General features: G+C 43.8%; 2 protein-coding genes across 2 annotated transcripts in view; both read left to right on the plus strand.

The window, feature by feature from the left end:
• The window catches only part of notch2 (notch receptor 2), a 46,465-nt gene extending 39,964 nt beyond the window's left edge, over positions 1 to 6,501 (plus strand). Inside the window, exons 26-35 of the mRNA XM_088313068.1 lie at positions 373 to 908; positions 1,771 to 2,112; positions 2,190 to 2,332; positions 2,407 to 2,611; positions 3,045 to 3,132; positions 3,209 to 3,359; positions 3,449 to 3,768; positions 3,921 to 4,068; positions 4,573 to 4,670; positions 5,090 to 6,501. Coding sequence (XP_088169194.1) covers positions 373 to 908; positions 1,771 to 2,112; positions 2,190 to 2,332; positions 2,407 to 2,611; positions 3,045 to 3,132; positions 3,209 to 3,359; positions 3,449 to 3,768; positions 3,921 to 4,068; positions 4,573 to 4,670; positions 5,090 to 6,466 — 3,408 coding nt within the window. The 3' untranslated portion in view covers positions 6,467 to 6,501. The remainder of the gene's footprint in view (positions 1 to 372; positions 909 to 1,770; positions 2,113 to 2,189; positions 2,333 to 2,406; positions 2,612 to 3,044; positions 3,133 to 3,208; positions 3,360 to 3,448; positions 3,769 to 3,920; positions 4,069 to 4,572; positions 4,671 to 5,089) is intronic.
• A 2,389-nt stretch (positions 6,502 to 8,890) lies between these two features.
• slc35a3a (solute carrier family 35 member A3a) lies at positions 8,891 to 14,205 on the plus strand. Its single transcript, XM_088313949.1, has 8 exons — positions 8,891 to 9,128; positions 9,741 to 9,951; positions 10,952 to 11,106; positions 11,183 to 11,305; positions 11,483 to 11,657; positions 11,934 to 12,052; positions 12,128 to 12,261; positions 12,354 to 14,205. Exons 2-8 carry the CDS (start codon positions 9,762 to 9,764, stop codon positions 12,442 to 12,444), a joined length of 987 nt encoding a protein of 328 aa, XP_088170075.1. The 5' UTR covers positions 8,891 to 9,128; positions 9,741 to 9,761; the 3' UTR covers positions 12,445 to 14,205.
• Positions 14,206 to 16,020: the final 1,815 nt, after the last annotated feature.

Raw genomic sequence — 16,020 nt, forward strand, 5'->3', positions numbered from 1 at the left:
AATTAAACCAAACCAGTTTTATTTCTTTTCATTTATTTATTAGATTGTATTTTTTTCATCCAAAACAGTGTTATCTTTTCTTTATTCAAAACACTTCATTTATTATTATTTCCCACACTTTTTTCCTCATATTGCACTTTTATCACTTAATGCTTGTTTTTCTCTTAACTAACCTCGTCCCCTTCTTTAATTCTCATGCTTGCTTCAGAGGGCCAAATCATGGCAGAGGTATGGTAGACAAGTAGTAAATTATTTTTGGGCATCTTGCAAATAATAATAAAATGTCCTTTCCTAGACGTGCCATCGCAAAGCTTTGACGACAACTTTACAAAACATGTCTAAACTTTTTTTGTTTTTTACATTTTTTTTTAGGGCTTCGCTGGATTCAACTGCAGTGATCTGGAAGGCTACAGCTGTGCCAAGCTCCACTGCCAGAATGGTGGCAACTGCGTGGAGTCACCCGTGGGCCAGCTCTATTGCCAGTGCCAACCAGGCTTTAGCGGGCCGCACTGCGAGAGCAAGCAGACATGCCCGACGCCTTGCCAAAACGGCGGAACCTGCATTAACGACCCTTCCAACCCGTATCTGTACATCTGCCGCTGCCCCACGCACTTTTCCGGACGCTACTGCGAGAACAAAGTGTCCGTGCCACGCAGACCTTCCTGCCCGTATCTCCAGTGTGAGCATCAGTCGGGGGATAAAGTGTGCGACACGCAGTGTAACAACCACGAGTGTCAATGGGACGGCGGAGACTGCTCGCTCAACTGGAAGCAGCCTTGGGTTAACTGCACCGCCAGTGTTCCTTGCTGGGATTACTTTAAGAACGGACGTTGCGACAAGGAGTGCGACAACCCTGGCTGCCTCTTTGATAGCTTTGAGTGCCAGGAACATGCGCCCAGCACCTGCAAGTATGTCACGCCTTCCATTGATTTGAAAAAAATATATCAAATTGCATCTTTTGGCCTGCTGAATACAAAATGAAATGGAAAACTGGGTTTAAGCATAGATTTTGGGAAAAATGTTTCTTTTTCACTTGTACATGAAAGTTTTTTTTTAAAGTTTTTCTACCCGAATACATTTTTATAAATTTTTGGACAAAGGAGCAATTTCATGTAATATTGTTAGTTTTTGCAAGAGACCTTTCATGGCTTACCGCAGTGGACCCAAACACTGGGCCGCTGCCCGGGACTGCAGTACTTCCGGTTTATTTATTATTTGAGGCCGAAAAAATATTTTATTTTGAAAAATGACCAGCTTCTCTCCGTTACATCGGACTCTTGACATATGTCAAGATGGTAATTGTCTCGGTCACATTATGCTATTATTAAACGGACAAGATAGCAAAATGAGTAAAAAACAGACCATGTATGAAGCCCGCTCTGCACAACAGAGACCATGAAGAAGAATTACATTTTGATTTTAATTTAAGAAATGGAAGTTCACTTTGGGCCTAATGACTAATGTTACTGCTAATATGAGATTAATATTACTCTTTTGGCATGCGACCCCATCTCTGTCATGGTTACGGCGCATACAATAGAAGGAGCACAATGTGGAGCTGGAACAGATTAATGTCATTTTGATTTTTCAGATTGTTTTACAATGTGCTCTTTGTTAAAATAAAATAGAGTAATAATAAAATACAAAAAAAGAAATTAAAACAAATGGCTACTTTATATGTGGCGTTAATTACAAACTTCATGCCACAAACCTGGATAGTCAAATCGAACAAGACCTAAGCGCTTTAACATCCAACTACAAATTTTTCAGGTATGACAAGTACTGTCCAGACCACTACGGTAACCTCGTGTGTGACTGGAGCTGCAACACGGAGGCCTGCGGCTGGGACGGCCTGGACTGCGCCACCGACACTCCAGCCAAAGTGATCGAGGGCACGCTGGTTATCGTGGTTCGACTTCAGCCTAAGGAGCTGATTGAGGACTTGCGTGGTTTCTTGCGGTCCTTGGGAGCCCTGCTACACACCAACCTGAAGGTGAAGCTGGATGAGAACAAGGAACCCATGGTGTACCCATACTACGGGCCGGAGGATGGGCACGGGCGCCTCTTACAAAGGGGCAAAAGCAAGCGTGAGATGGAGAGAGAGGTTATAGGGTAAGGAGAATCTCATAGACCGAGTACTTTCTAAAACTCCTCAGCATTAATTGTGTGTAATATTTTTTTTTTGTCAGTTCTGTGGTCCACCTACAAATTGATAACCGGGAATGTTCCCAGAAATCCGAAGACTGTTTCTCAAACACCAACGAAGCTGCTTCCTTTATCGCAGCGGCGCACATCAAGGCCGACCTGCCTTATCCTCTCGTCTCTGTTAACAGTAAGTCAAGCTGTTGTCCGCTCTCGTCAACAAGAGCCTACACTCTCGTCACACTGCTCCCGTTTAACCCCCAGGTGACCTGACGGTGAACAAGCCGCCCACGTTTCCCATGTACGTGATCGGCGTTGCTTTTGTCATCATTCTGCTCATTGTGGTGTTGGGGATGCTGGCGGTCAAGAGGAAAAATAAACATGGCCTGTTGTGGCTGCCCGATGGCTTTTCGGCCAATAAGAATGACAAGAGGAGAGAACCTGTTGGTCAAGATGACTTTGACATGAAGTGAGTGGAGCTGAATGAGGAGTGATAACTGCAATTATTGGTGTAGTTCTTATGTTGGATTTACACAATATCAGACCTGGACAAGCTTTTATGCCCAAGGCATTTGCATTGCAAATCGAAGGGTGTGGCGGAAATCACGAAAATTATATATTTTTGCAGTTGTGATATTTCATTTGAACAGTGTTCATTGTGAAAGGCACTTTGCAATGTTATGATATACATCGTTTTTCAAAAGCTACATCTGAACAACAGTTTCGTTTTTTCTTACCTTCTTTTAAAAGTGGCAACAATAGGAATATATCGGTCCTGGGATGAGAACAATTGAGAAGTGCTGATCCAGGAGAAATTATACGTCGTGTAAATCCAGCCGTGGTTTAGTATTTCCTTCTTCTTAACCTGCTGCCTGACGGCGACACTTCTATGCTTTCATCAGAAATTTCAAGACCCAGGATGGAGCCATGATGGATGGACGTCAGGGCCAGAGGTGGATGGAAGATGAGGTTGCGGCTAAGATTCCAAGGGTGAGTACAAGAGGAGATACGCTGACAAACATGGTGGTTGCGATGTACACTCCAACTTCACGTCACCTTTTGGTAGAATGAGGACAAGCCCTTGCTGATGACTTCGGACGCAGGGGTTGATCGAAGGGAATGGACCCTCCAACATCGCAAGGCCGCTGACGTCATCCTAACCCCGCCACAAGCTGACGTGGATACAGACTGCCTGGATGTCAACGTCAAAGGACCTGGTAAGAACACAAGAAGTCTTTAAGTCTACAGGCTTTTTTTGTTTCTTACTTCCTACTAATGTTGATTTCTGATATTTCTCCTCTTCCAGATGGCTTCACCCCGCTGATGTTGGCTTCACTGCGCAACGGCGGAGGCCCCGACTGCTCGTTCCCCGGCGATGAGGAAGAAGAGAGCGGAGGCGATGAACCGGGGCCGAGTGTTATATGTGACCTGATCGCACAGGGCGCTTCGCTCATGGCTCAGACGGACCGCACGGGAGAAACGGCCCTCCACCTGGCTGCCCGCTACGCCAGGGCGGACGCTGCCAAGAGGCTGCTGGACGCCGGCGCTGATCCTAACGCCCACGACAACATGGGCAGAACCCCTCTGCATGCCGCTGTGGCGGCGGACGCGCAGGGAGTCTTCCAGGTGAGTGACTTCAACATCATCCTTCGTGGACATGACGTCACAGTTTTCCTCATGTGAAATGTCAGTCGAAAACGAAAAGGTCTTTATTAAATTGCTAAGCGACATGAACTCAGTGATCACTTTTCTCTCCGTGCATATTTTCTTCCTCATAGATTCTCATTCGCAATCGTGCAACAGATCTGGACGCCAAAATGAATGATGGCACCACTCCACTCGTACTGGCAGCCAGGTTGGCTGTGGAGGGCATGGTGGAAGAACTGATCCACTGCCATGCTGACATCAATGCAGTCGATGATCATGGTCAGTAAGGCAAAAGTCAAGCCGTCAAGACGGCTTTAGCTTGTCGAATAGATACGCCTTCTTTTCTCACTTCAACATATTTCCTTGGCTTCAAGATGCCACATGAAAGTCTCTGAGAAACAAATCGCAAATATCCAGTCAAACTATTATATTATTATCAGTAGTTATGTTCAATACCACCGAGTACCAATAAGATAATATTTCATGTAACACGATGACAACACACAGTGAACAAAGACTTTTGTTTCTGACGCAGATGATGATTCACCAATATATATATGTATATGTATGTATAATATAAGTATAGCGCCAACTACTGATGATCAGGAATTAGTCATTTATTTATGTTTTTTTGCTTGAAGTATCGGTGACTAGTATCGGCAACCTCCACAGTACCCGATACCTTAAAATAAGGCGAATATTGGTTTTGGCCCAATCGTATCGTTACGGACCCATCCCTAGTAGGTCTGGGTTAACTTTTTTGTAATGATTCTGTCATTTTAGGCAAGTCCGCTCTTCACTGGGCTGCAGCAGTTAACAACGTGGAGGCCACGCTTGTGCTCTTGAAGAACGGAGCCAACCGTGACATGCAGGACAATAAGGTCAGTTCAAATATGGTTCTGTTGTCTTCATTTAGGTGTACAACCATAAAAAGTGGTACCTTGACTTAAGGGTTTAATTTGCTCGGTCACCAAAATTGTAACTCAATTTACTTCAATTTTACCCATTCAAATACATTGAAATAACGTTAAGTAATTCCTGCCTGCCCCAAAAAAAATCCTGGAATGAAGTAAAATGACCCAAAATCTTTGTGTGTTTTCCTTGAGGCTTTTTTTGTGGGTCTACTCATGCTAAACACTCAGCACCTACCAATTTTCACGTCATTAAATTAATGCCATATGAATTCAAGCCTCGTCATGTCATGAATCAAACGTAAGTCAAGACACCACTCGATGTGTTAAACATTTTTTTTTTAATGTGGACAAGTCAACCTGACGCCTTGATGAACTATTTCATTCAGGAGGAGACTCCGCTGTTCCTGGCAGCTAGAGAAGGTAGCTTTGAGGCGGCTCAAGTGCTCCTTGACCACTACTCAAACCGCGACATCACCGACCACCTGGATCGTCTCCCCAGAGACACGGCTCAAGAAAGAATGCACCACGACATAGTGCGCCTGCTTGACCAGTACAATTTGGTTCACAGCCCCCACAACGGAGCCAATCACATCGGCGGAAACTCCTCGGTGATGTGCGGGGCCAACGGAGCCGCCTTCATCGGCATGCGTCCCGGCCCCCAGGGGAAAAAGAGCCGGAGGGGCGGCGCCAAGATGGGAGGTGTCGGCGGAGGAGCTAAGGAGCCCAAAGACATGAAGGCCAAGAGAAGAAAGAAGCCCGCCGGAGGGGAGGGCCCGCCAGCGGGTGGCGGCGGGGGTGGCGTAAACGGTGTCAAGACAGCTGGAGGACTTCCCGAAAGCTCCGTTACCATGTCACCCGTCGACTCCCTGGAGTCGCCGCACTCATACGCGGGCGACGCGTCCGGTGCGGCCACCAGCACCGCCAACTCGCCACCACTCATGAGTAGTCCTGCAACCAGGCCCATGCTGCCCCCCGTCAGTCACATGCTGGGCCAGCAACAGCAGCAGGCCTGGGTGGGCATGACCAAGCACGCCTATGGCGGCCACATGTTCGGCCTGGTGCCGCACCCCATGGGGGGAACACACCGTGGTATGGCCCAACACCACGGCCAGGGGGGCCCCATGCTGTCCCCCATGAACGTCACCATGAGTCGGGAGCAGCTGCCTCCCATCGTCACCTTCCAAATGATGCCACCCGGCGGAGGCCAAGGCATGCTGAAGCAGTCCCAGCAGGGCCACGTTCAGGTGACTCAGGCCCAGCCGCAGAATGCCCAACCAGGATCCGGCCACCTCCGCTGCAGCCAGGGCTTGATTTACCAGATGCCTGAGCAGATGAGCATCGGGCTTCCCCACCCCATGCAGCACCCCCACACCGTCACCCACGGTGGGCCGCTGCCTTCATATCCGCCCATGCAGAACCCGGTGGATAAGTACCCCACACCGCCCTCCCATCACAGCTTCACCCCCGCCGGCTCCGAGGGCACCACCCCCGGCCATCCGCCGCATCCTCCCAGCGAGCACCCCTATCTCACGCCCTCGCCCGAATCCCCGGACCCTTGGTCGTCATCTTCGCCGCACTCCAACTCGGACTGGTCCGACGTCACGACCAGCCCCACTCCACTGGGGAACGGCCACCACGCGCTGCCCTCCGCCCGCCACACGCACATTCCCGAGCAGGCGCAGCTGCAGCCGCAGGCGCAGCCGGCACAGCAGCAGGCGTCCCAGCAGCCGCCTGCCCTGGGGAGCAGGCAGGTGTTTGCATAGGCGGGCAGGCGTGCGGCCAAGCAGCCAAAGAATGACTCTTGGGGGGGGGGGGGGGGGGGGGGTTCTATGCGCTTCCACGTTGACGTGTAGTCACTTCCTTTGTTCCCATCGTATGTTAGAGCAGTCTCTCTTTGCACTTAAGAAAACTTGTGTATAGTTCCTTAAATCTCCTGAGCTAGAAATCAAAAACAGTGGTGCCTTAACTTAGTGTTTTTTTTTTATTTTGTTTTGCTTTGTGTCGCAAGGCAAAAAAAATTAACGTTACAAGCTGGCTTCTGATGCGATAAAGTCAGCAGTTTACCCCAAATACAAAATGAGAACACTCACTAGTAGCTGCTGCAAGCCACGACTCACGCCCAGACGCTCACACAGACTAACCGGCCGGCCAGACTCCATCTCCTGACGTCACTGACGAGGCCAGTTGCCTTCAAAGCGGAACATTCATATGATATGAACGAGGATATAGAAATGGATATGTCAAGGCACCACTGTATACCAAAAACTCCACGTAGATCAACCAAACCCACACAAGTTTCATTTGGCAATCAACTTTTTGTTGGTATTTTCCAATCACATGCACCGAGATGGACATTGCGATGGGGAGCGGGGATGTTATGCATCAATCTTTTCTGCCAGTGCTCTTATATTTATGCCATGATGTGTGTTCATGTTGAAACCACTCTTCTTTTGGCCAAGCGTGTGGGACTGATCGCCTGTTTGTTACTCATGAGACCATCTGAAGCTTTTACATGTTGCATGTTGGCAGTTTATGTTACAAAAACAACAATCATAGTCGCAAAGCTCCATGGACGTTTTGTCTTTTTTCTTGTCGGTGTTTTGAAACATACATGGACGCACAGCACATTCTGCTTGTAAAGTCTGAGATTTTACTTGGCAAAGATTTTTTTTTACTTTTTTTTTTTTTTTTACTTTTTTATATGAATACAGCGCGCACTTGTTGAATGATTATGATTTTTTTTTTTAAAAACTGCCTCTTTTTTCATTTCTTCTCCGAAACGATGTAACCTTTTTTTGTTTTTTTGCTTAGTTACAATCATTGTCTGTCTGTTTTAGTTGTCATGATGCATAAGCCAAGTCTAGAGGTCAATCAAAGTATTTTGTGACTGCAAGTGCTTTTCTTTATGAAAAGCCATTTGAGCATTTATTCCTTGACCTTGATAATCATCTGAAGGTACTAGTCCAAATGATTCCGCACACTCGTAGAATGACGGCGTCCTACTAGTAATGTTTTTCTCCACTTTTGGTCTTATTAAGTCTAACGAGTAAACTACACAAATACACTAGTTAAACTACTAGTCCCAACTCTTACTGTCACACATCAGAATTCTCCTGCACACTAGTAGCAGGATCAATATTTTACTGGTAGTTTTGCCTCTCTTGTAACATGTTCAACCAGTGTGTCGAAACATCATTCAAAAGCGGACACAATGTTACTCGTAAGGCCATCATTCTGCTTAATTGTTTTAGGAGTGAAGACAAAGAGTGTAGTAGTATCTGGACATTAAGGTTAAGAATATGAAATAACTGCTTAAATGGCTTTTGCCTACCATTGTGCATCCAAAACAACGGTCGCGATTGACAATAAAATCAAGCAAGTCATGGTTTGAATTTCCACGAAAGACAGTTGATATTTCTGCACGTATAGCAGGCAAAAGTTGTGTTTATAAAGTCTGTGTATATACATGTTTCTTTTCTTAGACCATATGAAGTAGTCGCGGACATGTTTGGTTAAGCTAGAGTTCAGACTGTTGTTGAAAAAGATCAACCAAAGTTTCCATTTCCGGTGACGTTAAAAAAAGTTTTTCTTCTCAATTAAAGCCTGGATCATCAAAGATGTTTGTGTGTTGTTTTATTTTATTTATATATGCAGTCCGAATTATTAATACCACAAGTGAATAATTTGGGACTTGGCCGTAAATTTGGGTTTCAAGACCGGGGTTAGGAAAACTCTCCGAGTGGTGATGAACCCGTTTCCTTCCTTCATTCCATCCTTATTTACCCCCCCTTCCATCTTTCCTATCATTCATTATTTTCATACTTCCTTCATTCATTTTTCCTTGGTTCCTTGATTCCCATCTTTTTTCTTTTTTTCTTTATTCGTTCCTCCTTTGCTCCTTTAGTCCATTCTTTAATTTCAAATCAGATCGTTTATATTTATTTGAGTGAGAAATCACTTTCTTCTTAAAACACTTAATCCAGGCTTTCGACTGATTGTGTGACTGTTTTCTTCTGCGTGGACTGCAAATCGGATGAAACGATTATTTTCAAGTGCTTGATAATTAAAGTCGGGTTGAGGATGCCAAGCAAATTGTATGGTGCAGTTTGGTAACTGGCCTGTGGGTGGCAGTCTAACAAAAAAAGCACCAATCCAACCGAGTACGTAACGAAGAAGAAAGACACACGGAAATGACGGTTTTTGTTTTTTTAACAATATGTAGCGATCTCAAACGTTCAGCCCACTCTTCCCGTGTTGGCATAGCTTGTTTAAATTAAACTGCCATTTGAAGATGCTGCGTACGTCATAATGCGCGAGTCCCCGCGGATGGTGGATGTCCAGGACCGCTTGACGGACGACAGGACGTAAATGAAAGAAGGAACGAAACGAAAGCAACATTTGTAGCTGTGTCAGGGCGGACGAGAAGTGAGATGCAATTTCATTGTTTGCCTTAGCTTTAATTTTTTGAAGTCATCCTTTGTAGAATCACTTACGAATAAGAATACCTTCCTGTATTCCAGAGATGTCAAACTGTTTTCTCCTCAAAAGCGCGACTTTTTATATTCCAAATTCCATTTGCTTAACGCGTTAAACCCAAGCCATAAGTGGAATAAACGCTCTGAAATCGATTGGCCAGCAAACAGTCCAATGTGTGACGCGTTGTTTTTATTAATGAAAGTAAGACTATCTATTGCAAGCGCATGGCTTAAAACTATGCATCATACTTATTTCTTTGTAATCTTTCATTGGGATTGGTCTGATCGTCTTGGGGCGGGCAACTTATTGATACAACAGCTCCTCAACATAAGCATTGGCAGTACACTTGTTTCTAGAGTTAACCAGCACCCTACAGTTTTTCTCCACCTCATATGGTGGAACTGAGCCAAGAGTAAATCGTGTAGTTATTAGTGAGGATGTCCTATCTAGAATGGAGTTAACATATACTGTATGTTAAGTTTCTGCGTGGTTTTGAATGTAAGGATAGACATAGAAACACTAAAATAATAAACTGAATTGACCATTGACCTCTATCGTCAGGCTCCTCACTGAGTGGCTGGCATGGCTTCATCCCGGCTCAAGTACCTCTCTCTGGCCGTGCTGGTGTTCCAGACCACGTCCCTGGTGCTCATCATGCGCTACTCCCGAACTCTGCAGGCGGAGGGACCGCGGTACCTGGCCTCCTCTGCCGTAGTGGTGGCCGAGGTCATGAAGATCGTCATCTGTCTGGTGCTCGTCTTCAAAGACCACAGTGAGTAAACAGACGGACTCATTATGTTCTGTGTAAATACACAAAGCCAAACTTTACACATACTTGGGAGGAAATGCTATCCACAAACCCATTGTGGGTTAAAAAAAAAAAAACACAAATATATTTGGGATTTCCTAACGGTCGCAGAGTAAGTCTGTCTAGTGTGGATTTGTTGATTCTGCATACCGCTGCCCTCTCACAAGTCAAAATTGAATCACAGGACTCAATTCGTCTTCGTAAGGCCTGCGAGAATTCCTTACTGTCACCAACTCGCGATCTGATTGGCTATCGCAACTGTCTATCAACTATAAGAGCCCGCTCACTCACGCAGCACAAACGCCAGCACGGTTCATTCTGAAGGCGTATCATGAAATCTTTCTGGCAACACAAGCTAGCTAAATTCTGATTGGATAAAAACTCTCCCCTCAAAATACAACACTGTGATATAATATAACATGAATGTGAAGAATAATTTTGAAAATAAAATTATCATGTATAATCTTGGGGGGGGGGGGAAACCAAAAAAATGTATCGTAATTTGATAAAGATAAAAAGATAAAGATGTCCTTTATTAGTCCCACAATGGGGAAATTTGAGTTGATACTGATTCCTTGATTTTTGGTTATGTTAGGTCAGCAAAGAAGCTCTTTTCCGCCCACCACTGCACAACCCCGATAATTAGGGATGCATTGAAATGAAACGTCTTGGCTGAAACCAAGAACGAAAACTGAAACACTGAAAAAGTTTAAAACCTCAGGACAAAAAATCCTGCCAATGCACCTATGATTTGCGTCCACTTGGGGTCGCCACTTTTCACTATTTGCCTCATCCCGAAACGCCGTATTATGGACAACCGCCATTTAACCCTACCTGCGGAAATCCTCAAATAATTGACGGACATTATTATCATACTTCCAATAAGGCTAGAGGAGAGGGAAAGCAGACACAACATAAAAATATTCTAACTAATTGAAAACCTTGCTGCACTGTCCCGCCTCAGGTTACAGCGTGCGAGCGTTCAACAGCGTTCTCCGCCAGGAGATCGCCCACAAGCCCATGGAAACCCTGAAGTTGGCCGTCCCCTCGGGCATCTACACCCTGCAGAACAACCTGCTCTATGTCGCTCTATCCAACCTGGATGCCGCCACCTACCAGGTACGTCCACAAAGCCGCTCCGCTCTTGGCCTCTCCGCTCACTTTGGCCGCTTCTTCCCTTCCTTCCATCCGCCAGCTCACATACCAGCTGAAGATCCTGACCACGGCTGTTTTCTCCGTGTTTATGCTGGGACGCCGGTTGGGCGTCTACCAGTGGCTCTCCTTGCTCATCCTCATGGCCGGAGTGGCTCTCGTGCAGGTAGGTTGACAACTTTCTCCATTTCCGGTGATGCTCAACGATTTGGAAAAATACAGTCGTTGCTTTTGAAATCATTAACACCCGAATCAGTGTGAACTCGTGATTTCTAGAAAATAGTGGCTCTGTCTCCAGCTCGTCCTAGGATATCTTACAAATGCATTTGTCTTCTATCTGCAGTGGCCCTCAGATTCCTCGGTGGTGGCGGAGAAGGCGTCAACATCGGCAGGCTCACAGTTTGTGGGCGTCATGGCCGTTCTGGTGGCTTGCTGCTCCAGTGGCTTTGCCGGCGTTTACTTTGAGAAGATCCTGAAGGAGAGCAAACAGAGCGTCTGGATCCGTAACATCCAGCTCGGTCAGTCCGTTAGTTTGGGTGTGCGCTTCTGATTTAATCTATGGCAGCTTTTCTTCCCTTGCAAATAATACAATGACATGAGCAATATATTTAATGAAATGATTAAATTAATCATTAACAGTAAAATACAATTGAAATGAGATCATTGAATTGAACTATTTTACGTCATTCAACAACTTGATTTTTTTATTTGATTTATTTTGTTTAATAAACGTGTAATAATAATGATAATAAATGACGGAGCCTTAAACCTCCAATGCATTTTGTACATTTTAGGGATGTTCTGCCTGGTGTTCAGCTTTGTGGGGATGCTAAGCTTTGACGGAGACAAAGTGATGGATTTAGGAATGTTCCAGGGTTATAACGCCGTCACATGCACCGTGGTCACGCTGCAGGTCAGTCTCGTTTGGCTGCTGACTGCCTCCGACCCGATTCCGTCCATGTGTGCACGTGTGTTTGTTTTCCGCCAGGCACTTGGTGGTCTGGTCATCGCGGCGGTCATCAAGTACGCCGACAACATCCTCAAAGGCTTTGCGACATCGCTCTCCATTATCCTCTCCACGCTCATATCCTACTTTTGGCTCCAGGACTTTGACCCCACCAGGTACAAGCGGCAGTGAATGAGTTGAACATAATCCGAAATGGAAATTGTAATCCTTCAAACAATTGGCCATCTTTTGTCCCTGTCGTCCGCAGCTTCTTCTTCCTGGGAGCCGCCCTTGTCATCGGCGCCACGTTCCTCTACGGCTACAAAGGCAAGAAACCCTCCAACCCCAGCAGGGCGTGAGACTGACACGAATGCGGGCCCTGTAGGACCAAAATGAAGTCAAGGGGGAAGTGAGGGGATATAGGAAGAAGTAAAAAAAAAAAAAAAAAATGGTCAAGCGTGATTGCTGGCTACACCTTAAGTGCCTCAGCTGGGAGAAGAAAATCACAAATTTTGCATAATCACGCCGTCTGTCGCAATAATGTCATCATGTGGGAACGTACTGGGAACGGCTTCCAAGTTACGTCATAGGACATACATTCGAGTGGAACCTCAGTTTTTGTACGATTGGGTTTACAACCTAGTTTTTGTTCATCAACTCTGTTTTTGTATTTAAAAAAAAAAAAAACTTGGACATTCCTGGAATCGTTGCGCTGTTATCCCACGAGTTGATCCAAATCATTTTGTAAGTTTCGGAAAAAGGCTTCAACAGATGACAAGGTGTAAGATAAATTGCCTCAAAAATAATAACAGCCCCCTTTGGTCTGCTTGACAGGCAACTTTTGCAACCTGTCAAAAGTCCGGCCTTCAAAATAAAAGCACCCCAGTATGATAGCAGAGTTTCCCCGTGCTTTGTTCGGCCCCATTGTGGCTTCATATCGCAGTCGACTCAAAATTATTTTGCGTGACTGCTAAGCAAGCCACAGTGGGGCCAGAGAATGCGTGGTGAAACTGCTTTTATTTTGAAGGATTTGTTACGCCCAACTTGCCGGAGTGCTGCCGAGGAGACCACTGTCAGTTTTTATTGCATGACTTCTTCACATAAGCTTGCAACTCTTTTTACGCAATATGACCGAACGATATCTGTATGTTAAACTATCGTACTTATCCTCCAACAAATGTTTTTTTCCGGATAATTTGGGCCGTTTGGAACAGACTAATTGATTTAACGTAATTTCCCATGCGAAACATGACTTTCATTTTCATAAATTTCTCTTTTAATCCCAAAAACCGAGGTTCCACTTTATTCAGAAAAGGTTCGGAATGATGGGCTTTTGAGTGAAATTTCCTCCTCTAAGCTCTGAAACGCATTTCCTTCACACAAGTAAATACACAGCAACTAAAAGCTTTTACACACACAACAGCTAACGACGTTCAGAAGCAAAGGAGGAAAAACCAAAGTGAACTTTCTAGAAACCGATCTGGTTATAAGTTTCTGTATTTTATTTTTAATTTTGTTTGCCTAAATTACTGCTAAAAGAGCGTTGTTGATGTATGCAATTTCACCCAAAAGCCCGATATTGTGAAATTTGAGTCCGCAAATTGACTTGTTTTCTGAATTGGCTTTCAGTCGTGCGAGTCTCAGTATCTCCCAGAGCTGGATGGAGTCGCAAGGTAAACGCTGGTGCTGGAAAATGTTATGGGCATTGAAGCGGCCATTTTGCCTTGTTGCCAGGCAACCAATGGCCATATTTGCTCAACATGGCACTTAAGAAACACTTGAGAGCCATTACCTGAAGTTGTTACTAAGATACTAAGTCGGTTACAGTGGATGTAAATAATGACGCCTTTGAAATAATGACATAAATTAATCTAAGTAGATTTAAATGACAATTCCTTTGGCTCATGTAATTTATTGTGGTTAATGTCGGGTTGAAAATGTGGTCACCCCCCCCCCTTTTTTTTTATGCTGATCAGAGATTTATGAGGTTTTATTTTGAAAAGCTTCAATTACTTGTATGATTTGACTGTTATGATTATTCTTGTTTTGTTCTGTCGGTGTGCTTACAATGATGTCTGAATTACTCTTAAGAGAATCTTTTTATAAAGTGGGAAAGCTTGTCCGACTGCTTGTGCTGTTTCGGGGTGCGCCTCATCCCGGTCATCTTTCATTATGCTGCAACCCAGCCCAAAAAAGAAAAAAAAAAACTTTTGCAATACAGAAATATAGTCATCGCAAAACTTTTCTTCAGAGTCTCTCCACTTTAAAAAAAAATTAAGTTGTAAATTTGCCAAATCCCTGCCACAGAATCAATAAAAATAGGCCTATATTTTTGCTAAAATGTTGTTTTTTTTACGTATATATTGTCAGTCGTCCAGGTTACAGTAATCCACACAATAATTGTTGAACATGTTGCTGTTCTCGTTTTACAAGCGAGCCTGAAATACACTTCTTTAAAGTCGTACATATCCAAAGTCAATTTAAACCAACTTTCTGGGATCTCTTAAAAATTTGTCAACAAGAAGAAATTGACTCTTGAATGTGTTTGGCATTTGTTTTAATGAACTTCGAAGCACTGCATGCTCACGCCAGACAGTTTGAGAGAATTGTAGTTTGATGTGCTTCATTTGTAACACGACGTAATGCCGATACAGTGAACCGTCACTTGAAATCGTCAAGTCATTTTAAATCATTGGCGTCCCCAAGCGATAGCTTGAGGGCCCGCAAAATAATAAATTATGTTGCGTCATTGAAGACCAAAAAAGTTCAAATGTACACCTTCATTAGTATTATATTAAATTATTATGATCATTATTTTTTACAAAAGGTGCATTATGTATTCCAGTTAGTGAGACCAAAAAGCATCTTTGTCAAGAATATATTGTTTTTTTTCCCAGTACAAAATGCGCATTTTATTTCAGAGATTTTCCAGAAAAAGAGGTGTAATATTATCATATTATGACCCACTTCTTGCACTATTACGAATCTATATTCCATCAAAATATGTCTTCTGGTAAAGATGACATTTTTCCTTTAAAAAAACAAAAACAAGCTTCATTCTCGTAACATGAAACGTTTTTCTTCCTTTAAAAAAATGCAATCATTATTAATATTAATTTATTGTTAATAAAATTGTGTATACTATTGGTTATCCCTATATTATTCAAGTAATTGGATCAAAACTAATAATCATCTTTTAAAGACTCTAATATACTGAATTTGTACAAACGTTAAATATAATACACTCAATTTGATTTCACCCCCATTGTGAATGTCATTTACAAAAACTAAATCATAACTGCAAGTAAATGTCATATTTAGCAGCCTTCACTAGCTGAGGCCCTCAAAATACAATCACCCATCGAGGTATTCTTTTCTCAGTGTAAACATGAAAATCTTTCAGTCATTCCTGACTCGTCGTCATAACATCCTCTCAAGACCAGAATCAAACTTCTCAAAAGTGGTCATCGCAATCGTTTCGAAAAATATACACCCAGGGGGTTCTTCGTTTACTTATTTGCGCAGTGGCGTGAGAATGAAGATACGTCATAACGTGGCCCAAGAAGGCACGCTCGGTTAAGTTACACCGCTGTATTTTACTAGTTTTGGATTGTTTTAGATTTAGGGAGCATGCGCTTTTCGTCAGGTAGTAAAAGTACTCACACTCTATACTTAAGTAGAAGTCTGGAAAAAAAAAATTGATGATTCCAAACCTTAAGTAAATGTTTCGAGGAGGCCAGTGACAGCCGGCCACCAGAGGGCGCTGGTACGCCTGGCGAACAGAAAATGCTAAATTAGCTCAGAAAATGTTACATTAGCTGACTTAAAATGCTAAAAATTAAAAGATGAAATGCTAAATTAGCAAGAAAAAAATATTTGCTGCTATAAGCAGGTTTTTACATTTTCCCAAAATATTATCCCGTAGCTGTGTGAGA

This window comes from Idiotropiscis lumnitzeri, chromosome 13, assembly GCF_059441095.1.
Source record: "Idiotropiscis lumnitzeri isolate Australia: NSW breed Sydney's pygmy pipehorse chromosome 13, RoL_Ilum_1.0, whole genome shotgun sequence".
NCBI classification, from domain to species: Eukaryota; Metazoa; Chordata; class Actinopteri; order Syngnathiformes; family Syngnathidae; genus Idiotropiscis; species Idiotropiscis lumnitzeri.